Genomic DNA, 15,577 nt, shown 5'->3' on the forward strand with positions numbered 1-15,577 from the left:
ATGTATGCTTTATGTTCATTACTATCTTGCTATAGCAATTCTCTTCTTATTAAGCTTATAATGCCCTGTTCTTAGTAAGGGTTGCACTCCTCTGCTTCTATTTGCCTTATAGTCACCTTACTCCTAAATTTTTTTTTTTTTTTTTGTCATTTTGTTTTAGGTGACCTGACTCCTTTCAGTATTTCCTGTAATGCAGGCCTCATAGTGGAGAATTCCCTCAAATTTTGTATACCTGGAAAGGTCTTTATTTCTCCTTCATATCTAAAGGAGAGCTTTGGTGGATACATTATTCTAGGCTGGTAGTTTCTTTTATTTAATAGTTTGAATATTTGATTCCACTGCTTTCTGGATTGTAAGGTCTGTGCTGAGAAGTCCTACGATAACCTAATGAGTTTTCCTTTATAGGTTACCGTCTTCTTTTCCCTAGCTGTCCTGAGAATTCTGACTTTGTTATTGATTTTTGATAACTTTAATATAATGTGTCTCGGTGATGGCCTTTTCAGGTTGAGATAATTGGTGTTATGTTGACTTCTTGAATTCTAAGCACCAGCTCATTTCTTAGATTTGGGAAATTCTCATCAACTATTTGTCTGAAAATGCTTTCTAGTCTCTGTTCCTTTTCCTTGCCTTTGATAATGCCCATTATTCTTATGTTTCCTCTCCTGATGGTATCAGCTAGTTCCTGTATTTCTTTTTCATTATTTTTCATTCTTTGGTTTCTCCCTTCTTCCTTCTAATTTATTTCTAGATTAGTGTCTTTGAGATCACTGATCTTTTCTTCCATTTGATAGACTCTATTTCCTAAACTTGCTATTTCATTTTTCATCTCTTTCAGTGTGTTCTTCACCTCCAGAAGTGTTATCTGGTTCTTTTAGAGGGTTTCAATCTCTTTGCTAAAGAACTCATGCTGTTTATCTAGTTGTTTTTTCTATTCCTGAAATTGTTAATATGAATTGTTTTGGCTCTTATTGAGTTTTTTCAGAAGTACCATCCTGAATTCTCTGTCATTTAAGTCTCAGATTTCTATGGCTTTAAGCTTATTTTCTGGACATTTTTCTCTTTTTGAGCTGCCTTGTTACCTTAGTTGTTCATGGTGTTTAATGGACTATTTCTCTGCCTGGGCATTAATGGAAGTGTATTCTGCTTTTTTTTCCCCAGACAGAAGATTTATTATATAAAGGTCTCTCTTTAGCCTGTTGCAAAGAAAGTATTTTTCTTTTGGTTTCCACTAGGTGGCATCTAAGCCTTTTGAATCCCTGCTTTATATAAAGTCTTAGTAATGCCTTTTTTTTCCCTTATAGATATTCAATCATGTTCGCTACCCTCAGTCTCAGTCCCTGTCACTTTTAGTGACAGTTTGGACAACGTTTGCTCAGATCCCCCTGGGGCTCCACAGTGTTCAGTCTTGGAGGATATAGGGGCAGGGGCCCTCGGGGTGGGGATGAGGGCTGCAGCCTTGCATTTTGCAGCCATGGCTGGTAACAATCAACCATTGTTTCTCTGCTGTCCTCTCTCCTCTGCTTTCTGCTCAAAGCTTTCCCAGGCAGGGTTATTCAGGGAACCCGCCACACCTTTTCTCTTCCCCCTCCTCCTGAACGAAGCTCCAGCTGCAAGAGGCAGTTTCTTTGTTTCTCACAGTCTACTGCCTGACTCCTGGGGTTCTAACCTGTGGTAGTTCTTATGCGTAGATCCCACACTCAGACGTGCTGGTAAGCAGTTTGGGTATTTTTTTGTTGAGTTTAAGATCTTCAGCTTATTGTTGTTTCAAGGGGAGAGATCCGGGGACGTCACTCCCCTAATTTTGATTTTAACTACACTTTTTTCATAAGGTACTTCTAGACAGTATTATTTGTCAGTTAGCTATAGATGTGATGGCACTGAGTGGATTTAATGCACTTTTTTAAGTTCTCTGTATGAGATAAGAAGTAATTAAAAAGTTACCAAGTTGTACAACAATAATGGGTGTTTTTTGGCAATAAAGTATAGTTAAAAATTTGTTAAGAGAGATCTCATGTTGTGTTCTTAGCATAATAATGAAAAAAGTTACCAAATTGTCTATGTTACCAAGTAATCTATGACTGAAATTTAATGATGAGTGACTTGAAGAAATTATATGAGCTATCATCGACAGATTTCTAAGTATAACGGTTTATCTGCTTCCACCTCTACTGACTGGAGTGGACCATAGTAATCCAAAGCTTCAAAAGCAAGATAGGTCGGTAATAATATCATCTTAATTTTGATCTCACTTTATAGCAGGCTACACATTTCCCTTATTTGGTTTTCACAACAACTGTATTAGGGCAATAGGGAAGGCAAATATTTTTTTCTCTATTAAGAGATGCATATTTGTCTTTATTTTACAGATGCTCAGTGAATAAATGACTTGATGACTTGACCGAGGTCAGCTGACATGTATGTACGGGGCAAAACTAGAAACAGAATCGATTCTTGACCTCTAGACCAATACCCATCCAACTTTAAATGTATCACTAAAAAACGCAGAGGATGAGTTGGATGTTATTAGCTCCATTACACTTATTCTTCTGAAACGTTAAGATGGACTTTATCTTCACTATGCCAAGTAAATATTTAGTGCCTCAAATAAGAGCTTCCATTTTTTTTATATACTAATTTAATTTCTAAAATCTTTTTCAGAAGACTTACAAATTTCTTCATCTTACCACACTGATAGCAGAACTGCTGTCGTGTTGCTCAGTTTGGACTGATTCAATAGCAGTGTGCAGTGTTACACAGGGCAGCATAGCTAGGGCCTTGGGCTAGTTCTAAGTCTCTGAGTCAGGTGCAATGACTCTCAATGAGGAATGGAGGGAGAAGGCAAAAAAGAATACCCAATGGGTCTTTTCCAAACACATCATCCCTTCCTCATGAATATAATATGCCTTACAGAGAAGGACATCCTCTCTGTCCCTGCAGTCCCCATGAGCCGTCCTCTCTGACAGAGTATATCATGGCCCTCAGTGTTCTACTGACATCAAACGGGAATTTCCCAGTTAATTTTGCAATCATTCATAGAATATCAATCATCTAAAAACAAAGGAATAATTTTAAAATGAGATTTTTCAAAAGGTATAATTTAAAACAAATATTGTATGATCATTATCTGAAATGATCAAAATCTTTCCTATGGTTTTTTAAATTGAGGTATAATTGATCTATAACATTATATCAGTTTTAGGAATACAACATAGTGATTTGATATTTGTATATATTGTGAAACAATCATCACAATAAGTCTAGCTAACATCCATCACCAGGTAGAAGTTACAAAAATTTTCTTCTTGTGTCACGAATGTTTAAAATCTAGTCTCTTAGCAACTTTCAAATATTCAATACAATATTATTAATTAAAGTCATGTTGTACATTGCATTCTGACTTATTTTATAACTGAAAATATGTACCTCTTGACCCCCTTCACCCATTTCACCCATCCCCCAACCCTCTACAATTTTTCTTCTCTGAATACTTATAATATTCAACTTTACTGACCAGCTTTCCACCTCTGCTGTGACTGCAGGGCATATTTGTCAGAGTCTTCTCTGCTTATTTTATATTTTTCAGCAAGATTCTCTGCAGTAATTCCCATGGCAAGCTTGACATGCGGATCTGTTAATGATGTCCACAAAACATCTTCCAGCTATTAAAAGACATTAATAATAAAGTGATTTGTTAAAACGTATCTTTTGAAAGTAATATGCTATAATTTCTTTAAATATAAATAATTAACAGTTTCAAAAAACAAAAGTAAAATTAGATTTTCTAGTAGCATTTACTATTACTACTATTCATGTTTGGTTCTTGGACATTAAAAAAAAAATATCCAATGACATAATAAAATGACACATTCTCTTCTCTCTCTAAACAGGAGGGTCTGAAGAGAACTGAATGTGCTGAATGTGCAGGGTGAGAACACAGGAAGTTATCCAACATTCAAAAGCCCTTATGGTTACATTTTGTAAGAAACCTAACACTGAGTCCTCATGAAATGTTTCTCTGTAGCCACCTTTGTAAACCACAGTTTTGAGCTTTGTAGGAAAAAGGGTATCTGTGCTGCTTTTTTGTACCCTGCCTTCAAGTGACAGGAATAGCTGATTCTGTAAGTTACTATGAGGTTGAAAAGAACCTGGAACAGACTTCTTGAGTAACAGAAAAAGTTGTTAGTATTACTCAATTAGTCAGTCTTTGATAAGTTGCCTGATCTGTTTCTTCTAGAGTTCCTCATCGCCTTTTGAGTCTCTGACATGTCTTTCCAAAGGTTTTCTCAAATATATTTGGTATCTAAAACTATTTCTTCTTTTCGAAGTCTTATTCCTTTCAACTTTCAAAAAGGCAAGATGAGAAACTGGGTCAATAGTGTAAATCAATGAAAAATGCTAAAAATATGAAACATCATTAACCCTTTCATATGGGAAGGATAGCATGCTATCATTTTCTTTTTTTTATTTTTATTTTTAGGCGAGGCAACCCTTGTAAAGACCTTGTCAGCTTACAATTTCTTATTTTTTTATTTTTGATGCCTACAGCACCTGGTCTTCCTTGGTGGTCTCCCATCCAAGTACTAACCAGACCCGACCCTGCTTAGCTTCCGAGGTCAGACGGGATAGGGCACGTTCAGGTCTATCATTTTCAATCAGTATTATTATTTTCGTGTTGTAGCTCTCAAAGGGGTAAAGGTCAGGTTTTGTCTGACTGATTTGGGACACTATACTCTATATTCAAAGAGAATGTTTTCTGTGATGAAAAAGAAATCTATTCAATGGAGATTGCTCCAGAAATAAAACTTCCATAAATCATGGCAAAGATTTAATTACTTGGTTTACTAATTATTCAGTAGAGAGGTTAATTCAATCTTTGCCTATCTTTTTGATCTGCTTCTTCCCTTCCTTCATTTCTCCAAGTGTTAAATCTAATAGCAAAGGTGTGCTAAGATGCTCAGATAGTCAAATTTTATGTGGGTTAAAATGTCAAAACCAACAACCAAAACAGTGTTTTGAAAAAGTTTACAACTTTCCAATCATTCATATCTTCTCAATCTCCTATCAACAAATTGGTTTCAAAATTATTTTTCTTGCCCCAAAATAATGTTATTAAAATTATTAGTATTAATAGCTTGAGAAATAATTTTTGCAAATTGTAATGGTTCCAACCTTGAGATCTGATCCAAGCTTGGTTCCAAAACGTGCATTTCTAACACAGAAGGGAGTCTCGCTCATGTTTTCAGTTCCTCCACACAAGACAACTTCAGCATCTTTAACACAAATATCCTATTTGAAAATAGATGAACAACAACAAAACTCTTTTATTATGACAGAAGTGAGTATTAAAAAGTATGTGTTAAGCAGTAAACTAATAGTAAATCTAATAAGTACCCTATCCTAGCTTATAGTATCTCACAGGGAAATACTTTTAAAGTAATCAGAAGGCAAATGTTACAAGATACAAGAGGGTAAAAAAATTAACAGACTTCAATCATTTATGCATAAGTAACAAATCCTATCTATGTTTTGGCAAGGAATGGTCATTCTTAACACAAGTCTTAAAAATCAGCAGCGATATTGTCTGGCATAAATGTATGAATTGCCAGCAGGTAATATATAACAAATGCTTTAAAAAAGCAAAAGTAAAATTTACCCTATTAAGGGATGAATCCGAAAGAAACTACAAATTTACCAGAACCAGGTTAACCTAGGGGACTCAGAAAAAGGACCCATTTCATTTAACTCTTTCCACTATTTGCATTTTTCAGAAAAGAAGCAAATCACAAGCCTCTAAGAGCCTGGTGTTTAAAATGATTACTAGGAAAATCAGGATCCCTATTTAAGATATATTGTTATAGAAAGAAATTTGAATTAAAGTGAAAATAATTTCTTTGTTACAAAATGTTTTATTTTATAATAAAATGAAGACTTTGACAAAGTTGTATTTCACCGTATGCCTTTCTCTGTGCAACAAACATACTGCCCAATTATACCTTAAAAAGGTCATATTAGTTTGTACTTCCACCAACTGCATCATTCAGGTCTTTATAAAATACATTTCTTATTATCCCCCAAATTCGCCAACTCTCTTCCTAGTCTTACAGTCTTTATTTAGTGTTTCAAACTGCCTCACAGACCTGACTTTAAATTCTGTCACTAATACTTAGTAACCTTGATGCCTTTAATAATCAGTTTCCTTGCCTATAAAATGGGAATAATAAGAGTCATTGCCTCATAGGATGATTATGAACACTAAGTAAGATAGTGAATGTAAACCTAGCACAGTGGCACATAGGAAGCCCTCAATGATAATAAGAGTCATGATTCACTTTTTAAAAAATTGTGATTAAATATACATACCATAAATTCACCACTTTAACCAATTTTAAGTGTATAGTTCATTGAGTACCTTCACATCATTGTGCAACTGCCATCTATCTCCAGAAGTTTTTTCATCTTCCCAAACTGAAACTCTGTACCCATAAAATAACTCCTCACCTTCTCCCCTCTCCAGCCCTGGCAACCACCATTCTACTTCTGTCTCTATGAATCTGACTACTCTGGGTACCTCATCTGGGTGGAATCATACAGTTTTGTTTTTTTCCTTTTGTGACTGGTTTATTCCATTTAGCTTAATATCTTCAAAGTTCATTATTAGCTTTTAAGAAACTTATTTCCCCCTGTGAATATTTTCCCAAGAAAAATCAAATATTGACCTCTCTTAATAAGCACTAAAAATAAAAACCTTCAGTGTTATGTTGAAGTGGGACATTTCCTCTAATAGCTTTTAACATATTTCAGAGAAATATAATTCTGCCCATACCTGACATCCGCTCACAATGGACTGGAAACCAGAGCCACAGAGCCTATTAAGAGTGAGAGCTACGGTTTCCTTTGGGATTCCTACACGCAAACCAACGTTCCTTGCCAAGTACGCAGCATCTGAAGAACTCTGGAACAGAAGGAAAAGAAAAAGAATTTCCTCTATAAATACAGAAAGGACAAAATATATGGAAGTGTTGGCAACCTATCAACAGTTATATGGCTCTAAGGTAGGGCACGATGCACACAGGTACAGCGATTTCACATAATACACGTGCTTACGATTTGAATAAAAACTGTAATTTGGTCTATAGGTTTTTAAACATGCTAAGTATGAGAAATCCTTATATGAAGTCCTCAAAAGAAGACAGAAATTTATAACAAAACTCTCTGAAAATGTGATAGGCTCTAACTGTAACAGAGAAAGTATCTGAGGCTGTGGTATTCACCCTTGGCCGCACATTGGAATAACCAGGAAAGCTTTATTAACATACTCTCAAGCTCCTAACCAAACCAGTTAAATCAGAAAGGTGGTTTCAGTTACTTATGATCAGCCATGGTCTAAAAATATTAAATGACAATTCCAGAAATAAGCAACTCATAAATTTTAAATTGCATGCCATTCTGAGTAGCAGGATGAAATTTTGCACCATTCCTTTGTTTGGCCTATCCATGCTCAGTATGCTACCTACTCATCACTTAGTAGCTGTTTGGAGGATCAGATTGACTGTCATGGTATGGCAGTGCTTGTGTTCAAGGAACCCTTATTTTACTTCATAATGGCCCCAAAGCACAAGAGCAGTGATGCTGGCAATTCAAAGTACTTTATGGCTTCTCTCTGGCAATTCAGATATGCCAGAGAGAAGCCATATCTGAATTGCCAGAGAGAAGCCATAAAGTGCTTCCTTTAAGTAAAAAGGTGAAAGTTCTCACCTTAATAAGAAAAAAAAAAAAAATTGTATGCCATGGTTGCTAAAACCTACAGTAAAAGCAAATCTTCTATCCACGAAACTGCCTTGTTTATAAATCAAACTTCATCAAAGGTATGTATAGGAAAAACATAGTATATATAGAATTCAGTGCTACATGCTGTTTCAGGCATCCACTGATGGTATTGGAAACGTATCCCCTGTGGGTAACAGTGGACCACTGTACTTTTAAAAGCACCCAGGTAATTATAATGTGAAACCGAGACTGAGACCTGCTGACCTAAGGAGGTTGAGAGAGCAGTGAGAGGTGCGACTAGACCACTGCTTCCCAAGCTTTAAAACGTGTGCTGGGCATGTTGTTAAAATGTGGGTTCTCAATCGGTAGGGTTGGGACTGCCTGGAATGCTGCATTTCTAAACATTTTCCATCGATGAAGCCAATGTTGCTGATCCAAGGGCCACACTTTGAGTAAGGAAAGAGATAACAACAATAACAACGATATTTATTGTAGAAAGAGCAAAAGCAAACTTGATAAAAAGTGAAGAATTGGTTCATCAAGGTAAAAGGATTCGGGGTGTTCACTGTCCTATTTTTAACTTTTTCATTGGGGTGTGCTATACCCCTTAGGTAGAGACAGAACCAATTAACTTCAAATACATCAAGGAAATTAATCCATTTAATAAACAATAAATCAAATTATTATGTTCTACACCTAAAATGAACACAATGTTGTAAGTCAATTATATCTCAAAACTGGGGGGTGGGGTGAGGGGACCTAAAAAGCAATGAAATGTATCCCAAATTAGATAGATATATATTTTCCAGAATATATACTCCTTTGAATTATGTATGTCATTGCTTCTGGAATCAGAGAATTACTCAAATTATAAATATCTTTATAATTAACTAATTCATCATTATGGCATGTTAAAGGAATTATTTTTAGAAAGTGATAACATAAAGCAACAGGAACAAATACTGTCCTCTGCCCTACTAACCTGTATGACATTGCCTACAATGACACTGTCAATAGTCTCAGGCGGTACTTTGCCAGCAGCCAAAGCAGCCCTGGCAGCAAATTCAGTCAAGTCCACAGCTGTGAAGTCCTTCAGAAGGCCTCCAAAAGCTCCAAAGGGTGTTCGCTTAGCAGCAACAATAAACACACCTATTGCAATGAGGAGAGATTTGTAAGCAATTAAAGATTAGTCAACATCCCTTAGCATGCTTTAAATAATCTCACTGTGAAGTCTTATTGTAAAGAACAGTTTTCCATTAGATACCTGAAAATCTTTGCACACACACAAAGTCTCCTAAAAACAATCTGAGCACACATTTCCACATATTGTCAACTATGAGACTTTTAACAATGGATTTGTGTCTAGGTATTGAACTATAATTGAGAGCATTCAAACATTATATTATTAGTATCTAAGCATAATACCCCTGTTTATGCCAGTGATCTCTTTCCATGAACTAAACCTATCCTAAAAAAAACAAACTCAACTTCTTTTATTCCTACTTTAAGAAATTTACCATCCAAAAGAATGTTAGGAGCAACATATATAATTTAGAACAGACCTAGAACCATAATTAGAACAGATATAATATTCATATATTTACAAAAGGCCATAAGTATCAAGTTGGTGCAGTAGGAAGACAGTAAAAAGATCAGTGGTGGCCAGGGGTGAGTAGGGAAAAGGGGAGATGCACAGGTGCAGCACGGGGGATTTCGAGGGCTGTGAAACTACTCTTTATGATACTGTACTGGAGGATACAGGTCATTATATACATTTGTCAAAGCCCATAGAATGTATAACACAAAAAATGAACCTTAATGGAAACTGCAGATGTTAGTTAATAACAATATACCAGGACTGGCTCATCAAATGTAACAAATGTACCACACCAATTGTCAGGTGAAATGATTTTGGTACTTAAAGTGACCAAGGCCATTTTCGGAAGTAGGCTGACCCCAGTTCATAGAGGGAGGGATGGGTCCGTATCACTTGAAGGGAATATTCTTGCATAGATAAGTGGGCCCCTTAAGTTTTTTACTGCTTTGGATTATACTGCCCTTACTATGCACGTGTCACGTGGCTCCAAGCTGCCTGTTAGTCCATGGCTACAAGCCACCTGTGTAAACATGTGCCACTCAGCTATCTGTAACAGGCCGCGTTCCTTTTCGCGAGTATCTACCCTCTTCCTGTCTTCCTGCTAAGATGCTGCTTCTGTCGCTAAGTTCTCTTAAACTCTTGATGTAATTCTAGAGTTGTCAGCCTCTTTTCATGGTCTCTTGGCCCCAGGACATTTTTCTAAAACTGATACAAGATGTTAATAATACTGAGGTAGGATAAGGGGTTCTACAACCATTAATTTATCAGAAACGATGGAGGCTAATTTCATGTTTCTCTATAAATTTCCTTTGGTGAATTTCTTCCTTTATAACCTAAGAGATCGTTTTTGTGTTGGCAAGTACTAATGGTGCAATATGAGGTAACTACAAAAGTGTGTGTGTCAGGGGTTTTAAAAACAAAAGCAAGAACTTCCCCTTGGACTACTTTTGCTTCCGATACTTCCAGACTGTAAAGGTTATCTTGAATAAGGCTAACACTGAATTAATACAATATTTTGAATGAGAAAATGTTATTAAATATATTTTTAAAAATAATCTGGGCTGTGTAGATATAAAGACTAGAAAATTTAAAAAGTTTTTTTTTTTCTGTAATTTCATAACCTGGATACCACATCAATAATTATTTGAGCTGATACTATTTTTTCACGTGGCTCACTGTTAAAAGGTCTATGATTTTATCTTTAACTCTGAACTAAAATCTTGTTTATTTTAAAAGGCTCTAAAAATACAGAAGCTAAAACTAAAAGACAGTGAAAAGACATTAGTCCAGAGTATAGTCAGAAATACCAAGAACGGTCCTGCAAGGTAGCGATGTGACTATAGAGAAAAAAACAACAGTAGAAGAGAAACAGGAATTCTGCCTTCCTTTCTATCACATCATTGGGTAAATTTTGACTCATTTAATTAGAGCAACTACAGACAGCAATTAAGACAAATGAAGGAAAATTGCATCCATTTCAGTTTCAGGATTAAAGTAATTTGGCAGCCCAGCCTAACTACCTTGAAAGGATACACAAACATTCCCCAAAAAGGTAAGGAGTAGTAAGAGAACTAGTATTTGTCGGGGTAACCCTCCTGCCAAACACTGGGATGGGTACTAGTACATGACTGGGGGATTGATTCTTGTTGACGAGAATCTGACAAAGTAAGATTTGGGTTGTTGTCACAGCCATGAACTACCTCGGTTATTTTACTTTTCTGGACATCAGTATTCTCAACTGTAAAACAAGGAAATGGCTAAAAATATGATCACTAGCTCTAGAACCATAGTAAACTGTATCACAGATTTATAAACTTTATAACTCCTTAATACAGGTATTGATATACATTCTTTTCCCTTACTGGGCTCACAGTTTTCATCAACTTTTCAGAGGGCTCTGTATTATGAAAAATGGTAAAAACTACTCTGAAAAATATTAAATCATAAAAAAATTACTTTTTAAAAAAGACATTCATTACACTGCAGCTTTCAAATGAATTGGTTTTTTTCAACACCTTGTCTAAGAAAATCGACATGCTATTTTATTCAGTAAATTCGGAATTGGAAAGAACACTGACAAGTTAAATCCAATTGTAAGAAACTGCACACGCTACATTTTGACTCAGCATACCTATTTTTTACTTGAACTGTTCACATGCCATTTTGACTCTTTGGAGCTCCAGACACACCCCCCCACCACCACCACCCCCATCCAACTGCCTACCTGACTTCTGCACTTGAGTGCCTGAATCTTCCCTTCCAAATCTATTCTTTCCCATTTTCCTCTGTAACTAGTACCATCATGAATACAATTCTTCAAATTAGAAATCTGAAGTCATTCTTGACATTTCCTTCTCATTGACCTGTTACTTTCATCAAGTTCTATCAAATCCATCTCCAAATTTGTCAAATCATCTCTCCCCCTATTCCCTCAACTTAATGCCATCCTTCCCCCCGCCCCGCCCCCGCCACCCCCTACTTGAGTCCAAACCACCATTTGTTGTTGCTTGGACCTCTGCAATATTCTTAAATGGTCTTCAACTCTCTCGGTTGTTACATATAGTCTTAGAGCCCTGAGAAAATCAGGGCAGCGGGGAAATCAGATCCTGTCATTCCTCCCACTTGAAAGTCTTCTATATTGCCTTCCACTGAATTTAGAACACAGCCCCATCTCCTTCACAGAGCCCACTGGACTCTGCCCAACAGACACGGTTCATAGATCCAGTCAAGTGTTTTCCTGCCTTGAGACCTTGATATAAAGTGCTTTATCTGAATGTCCTTCAAAGGACACATAAAATATAGACTTTCACATCATTAAAACTAAAAATGTCATTGCCTGTGACCATTTGTTATGAAAAGAGAATTTACATAATTTTTATTTAAAAGGTTAATTTTTATGTACTAAATGCACTTTACTGAAGTCCCTCAAAGGAATGTAAGGGAAAGGGTAAAAGGCAGGTCTTCAACAGAAGGCCAGCAATCATTTTGGAGGTGCACGTCACTCAGAAATTCTCTGCCAGCTCTAAAGCAATGTCAACTCCCAGAAAACCCTACCCACTGCGGTACAAGCCCCAGGTCTCTGTAATGCACTCCTGTCCCAAGATGCATCAGGCTTATGGCTCCATCTCAGCTTTTCAGCAGAACTCTGAACTATGCGGTCACTACTGCTGGAAGGAGAACGGTCTCCAAGTTCAGAAGCAAGGAAACCATGGTCTGAACTCTCAAATGAAAATAGCACTGCAATCACTGTTGCTACTGCCTTACATTACAGGGATTCCCAACTCCGGACCACTTCACCCCACCCCCAACCCCCACCCCAGATCAGTACTGGGTCTGTGGCCTGTTAGGCACCAGGCTGCGCAGCAGGAAGGGAGCAGGGGGAAAGCCAGAGAAGCTTCACCTGTTTTTGCAGCTGCTCCCCAACACTATTATCACCCTTCAGCTCCCCCTCAGATCATCAGGCATTAGATTCTCATAGCAGCACTGGTCCCTGGCGCCAAAAAGGTTGGGGTCCACCGTCCTACAAGTATGTTTTTCTCCTTAACTCAATCACTTCAGCCTTGGGTGTTTTGGTTTTTTTTTTTTCCCCCCAGTCCTCTGTATTGCTGAGAACCCTATAATCCTAGGACCTCCGACTCCCCGAGACCAGATGTGTAATCTGGCCTGGGCAGGGTAAGACGCGAGGGGCGAGGGATGGTTAGGCCGCGGGCGGGACTCACCTCGTAGCAGGGCCATGAAGAAAGCGACACTTGGGCAGCAAACGACTCCTTACACTAGACGTGGGGTCACCCACCACACCCCAATTTTATTGCGCGCAGGACGGCGTCCATAAGGCCACGCCCCTGCCCTTTCACCTAATTGGCCGTCTGCGCCAACCTGCGGCTTAACCCATTAGGGCCAGAGCTCCCGATACCCCGTGGGAACCAGAGGGACTAACCCCCACCTGCTCCGCGGGGAGACGGGCCTGGGAGAAAAGTGTTCCTCGTGAGTGCGTATTCCCCCCACGTCCTTGTTTTTTAAAATTTTGCCTCTCTGTTTCCAAATCGAGAGTGATTTGGCTCTACCCTACTAGCTTATCCCTCGCTTCTAAGTTCCCTCCAACAGGTAATTAATGTTCCCCTTCAGCCGGGCCTCGGCCCGTTCTTAAATACGCGGCCAGGGAGCCAAACACCCGGATGCCGAGAGTGCGGAAATGGTTTGATGGCGGAAGAGAGCAGGGCGGGTGCGCGCGTGCGCGGGGGGTCGGGCGCAGAGGTGGGCGCCTCGGGGTAGGTTGAACCGCCCTTGGCCGGGGCTGCGGCGGGGTTCCGGGCCTCCGAGACCTAGGCTGCTTGGCAGTGGGTGGCGGGGACCTGGCTCTCTGGGGACGGGGAGGTTGGCGTGTGAGGGGTGCAGCGAGCGTCGTAGGGCAGGGTGCCCCCAGGTCCCCGATGTCGTCCCTGGATGAGCCTGCAGATTTTCCTTATATGATTGGGCCCCATGGCTGGCGGCGTCGCTCTGCCCGGAGCCTGAGAGGATTATGACAACGTGTCAGGTGAAGTGGGGCCAGGGGACCGGGGGGTCGGGGAGATAAGAGATAACTGATTAGGCTAGAGATGAGGGAGATCTAGGGAGGCTTCTGACGCTGTCACTGTGAGCCCTGGTCGATGATGACGTGACCACTGCGCAATCTGAGTTCTGGGAACCAGGTGATGGAGTGTGTTCTGCGAACAGACTGAGACCGGGCGAACAGGAGGCGACCCCAGCAGGGATGCGGTAGATCCGCAGCACCGCGGCAAGGAGGCAGGCCAGGCTGCCTTGGGCTTGGATAGTGTGGGTGGAGGGCGTGATGGGAGGCTTTGAGGTGTTCTGTGACCTGCTTTCAAACGTCTTGGTGGCCCTTCACATTGTTTTTAATTCCAATTTGATTATGACGACTTTGGGACATTCAGAAAAGTGAGAGTTCTACAGGGAACACCCATATATCCACCACCTACGTTTTACAATTGTTAACATTTTGTCATATTTGCTATTATCACATCTGTCCAACTGTTCTTCCATTAAACCACCTTCTTTTTTAGGCAGACCTTAGTACATACAGTTCACCCCAGAGGTCAATATTTCCATGCAATCAAATATACAGATCTCAGATGAGTTTCACAAATGTATACACGTGTAACTCAAACCACTATCAGCTACCAAAATATAATTAGAACGTGGCCATTATTACAGAAAATTCTTTCATATCGCTTCCCACCTTCCACTTCTCAACCATTGTTCAGTTTTTCTTATCATCTATTGTAATTTGACCCTCTGGTTTATTGCTTTTCTCTTTTCCTTTGCTTTGAGCGAACCCTGGATTTTGGCAGTTGTCAAATGAATATATAATTTCTGAGGGTTATTAAACTTTAAAAAATATGTATGCTCCTTTTTCACTGTGTGTGTATACATACACACATATATAGTCATACACACATATGTCTAGTCAATAGAATTTGGACTTTGAATAGATCAAAGCTTATCACATACTTGATGGTGATTTTTTTTTTTTACCTGCATCTTCTGGATGATGAACAGATAGTAAATTTAATACTCGTGATATAATTATTACATAAAATAGAATAACATACAGTTCATATACCTCAGACAAATCTGAATTGAGGGACATTCTGTAGCCCCATGAGATAGGTTGGATTTGTTCTTTCTCATTTAATAGATGAGGAAGCTTTGGCCCAGAGAAACCATAGAACTTCCAAGGCTTCAAATCTAGAGAATTCCTAAATTAGAATTTTGAGCCCTTGATTTTCAGAAGCCCAAGGCCCATGTTGTGTCCAGGGCTTATGGGATATGGAATATAGGAGTTGAGGTAGAAAAAGAGACATTATTATTAATGATGTAATAACACACATCATTAGCTAGATGTATGTTATAAAAAAACACGAAAGGGGGTGAATCTTCCTTGGAGGAAAGAATAACATATTTTGGAAGAAACTTGGTAAGGATAACTTTCTATGCTTGCCAGTATATGGTGGCTTAGTTTCAGAAGGTTTGCCTTTTTTTTTTTTTTTGGAAAGGGGCTCTGGAGTGTGAGATAAAATGTGTTTTCAGGTAGGTGGAGGAGTGAGGGACTGTGTCATTACTAGATGCTCAGCCTTTCTCAACCATGGTCCCTATAGAAAATGATTTTGAGTGACTTTTCTCAGTTCTCCTGAAGGTGGTACAGAGCTAGTACCA

The 15,577-nt window shown here is 38.7% G+C and overlaps 1 protein-coding gene and 2 non-coding genes across 3 annotated transcripts in view; 2 read left to right on the top strand and 1 right to left on the bottom strand.

Moving 5' to 3' along the window:
• Positions 1-13,547, bottom strand: part of ACAA2 (acetyl-CoA acyltransferase 2) — a 29,736-nt gene extending 16,189 nt beyond the window's left edge. The window contains exons 1-5 of the mRNA XM_036230036.1: positions 13,084-13,547; positions 8,750-8,916; positions 6,824-6,952; positions 5,170-5,286; positions 3,512-3,659 (exon numbers count right to left, since the gene is read on the bottom strand). Of these exons, the coding sequence (XP_036085929.1) occupies positions 3,512-3,659; positions 5,170-5,286; positions 6,824-6,952; positions 8,750-8,916; positions 13,084-13,099 (577 nt within the window). The 5' untranslated portion in view covers positions 13,100-13,547. The remainder of the gene's footprint in view (positions 1-3,511; positions 3,660-5,169; positions 5,287-6,823; positions 6,953-8,749; positions 8,917-13,083) is intronic.
• A 233-nt stretch (positions 13,548-13,780) lies between these two features.
• LOC118610183 lies at positions 13,781-13,924 on the top strand. Its single transcript, XR_004953836.1, has one exon.
• An 80-nt stretch (positions 13,925-14,004) lies between these two features.
• LOC118610178 lies at positions 14,005-14,087 on the top strand. The gene has a single exon (XR_004953832.1).
• Positions 14,088-15,577: the final 1,490 nt, after the last annotated feature.

This window comes from Rousettus aegyptiacus, unplaced genomic scaffold (assembly GCF_014176215.1).
Source record: "Rousettus aegyptiacus isolate mRouAeg1 unplaced genomic scaffold, mRouAeg1.p scaffold_m13_p_12, whole genome shotgun sequence".
Classification (NCBI taxonomy): domain Eukaryota; kingdom Metazoa; phylum Chordata; class Mammalia; order Chiroptera; family Pteropodidae; genus Rousettus; species Rousettus aegyptiacus.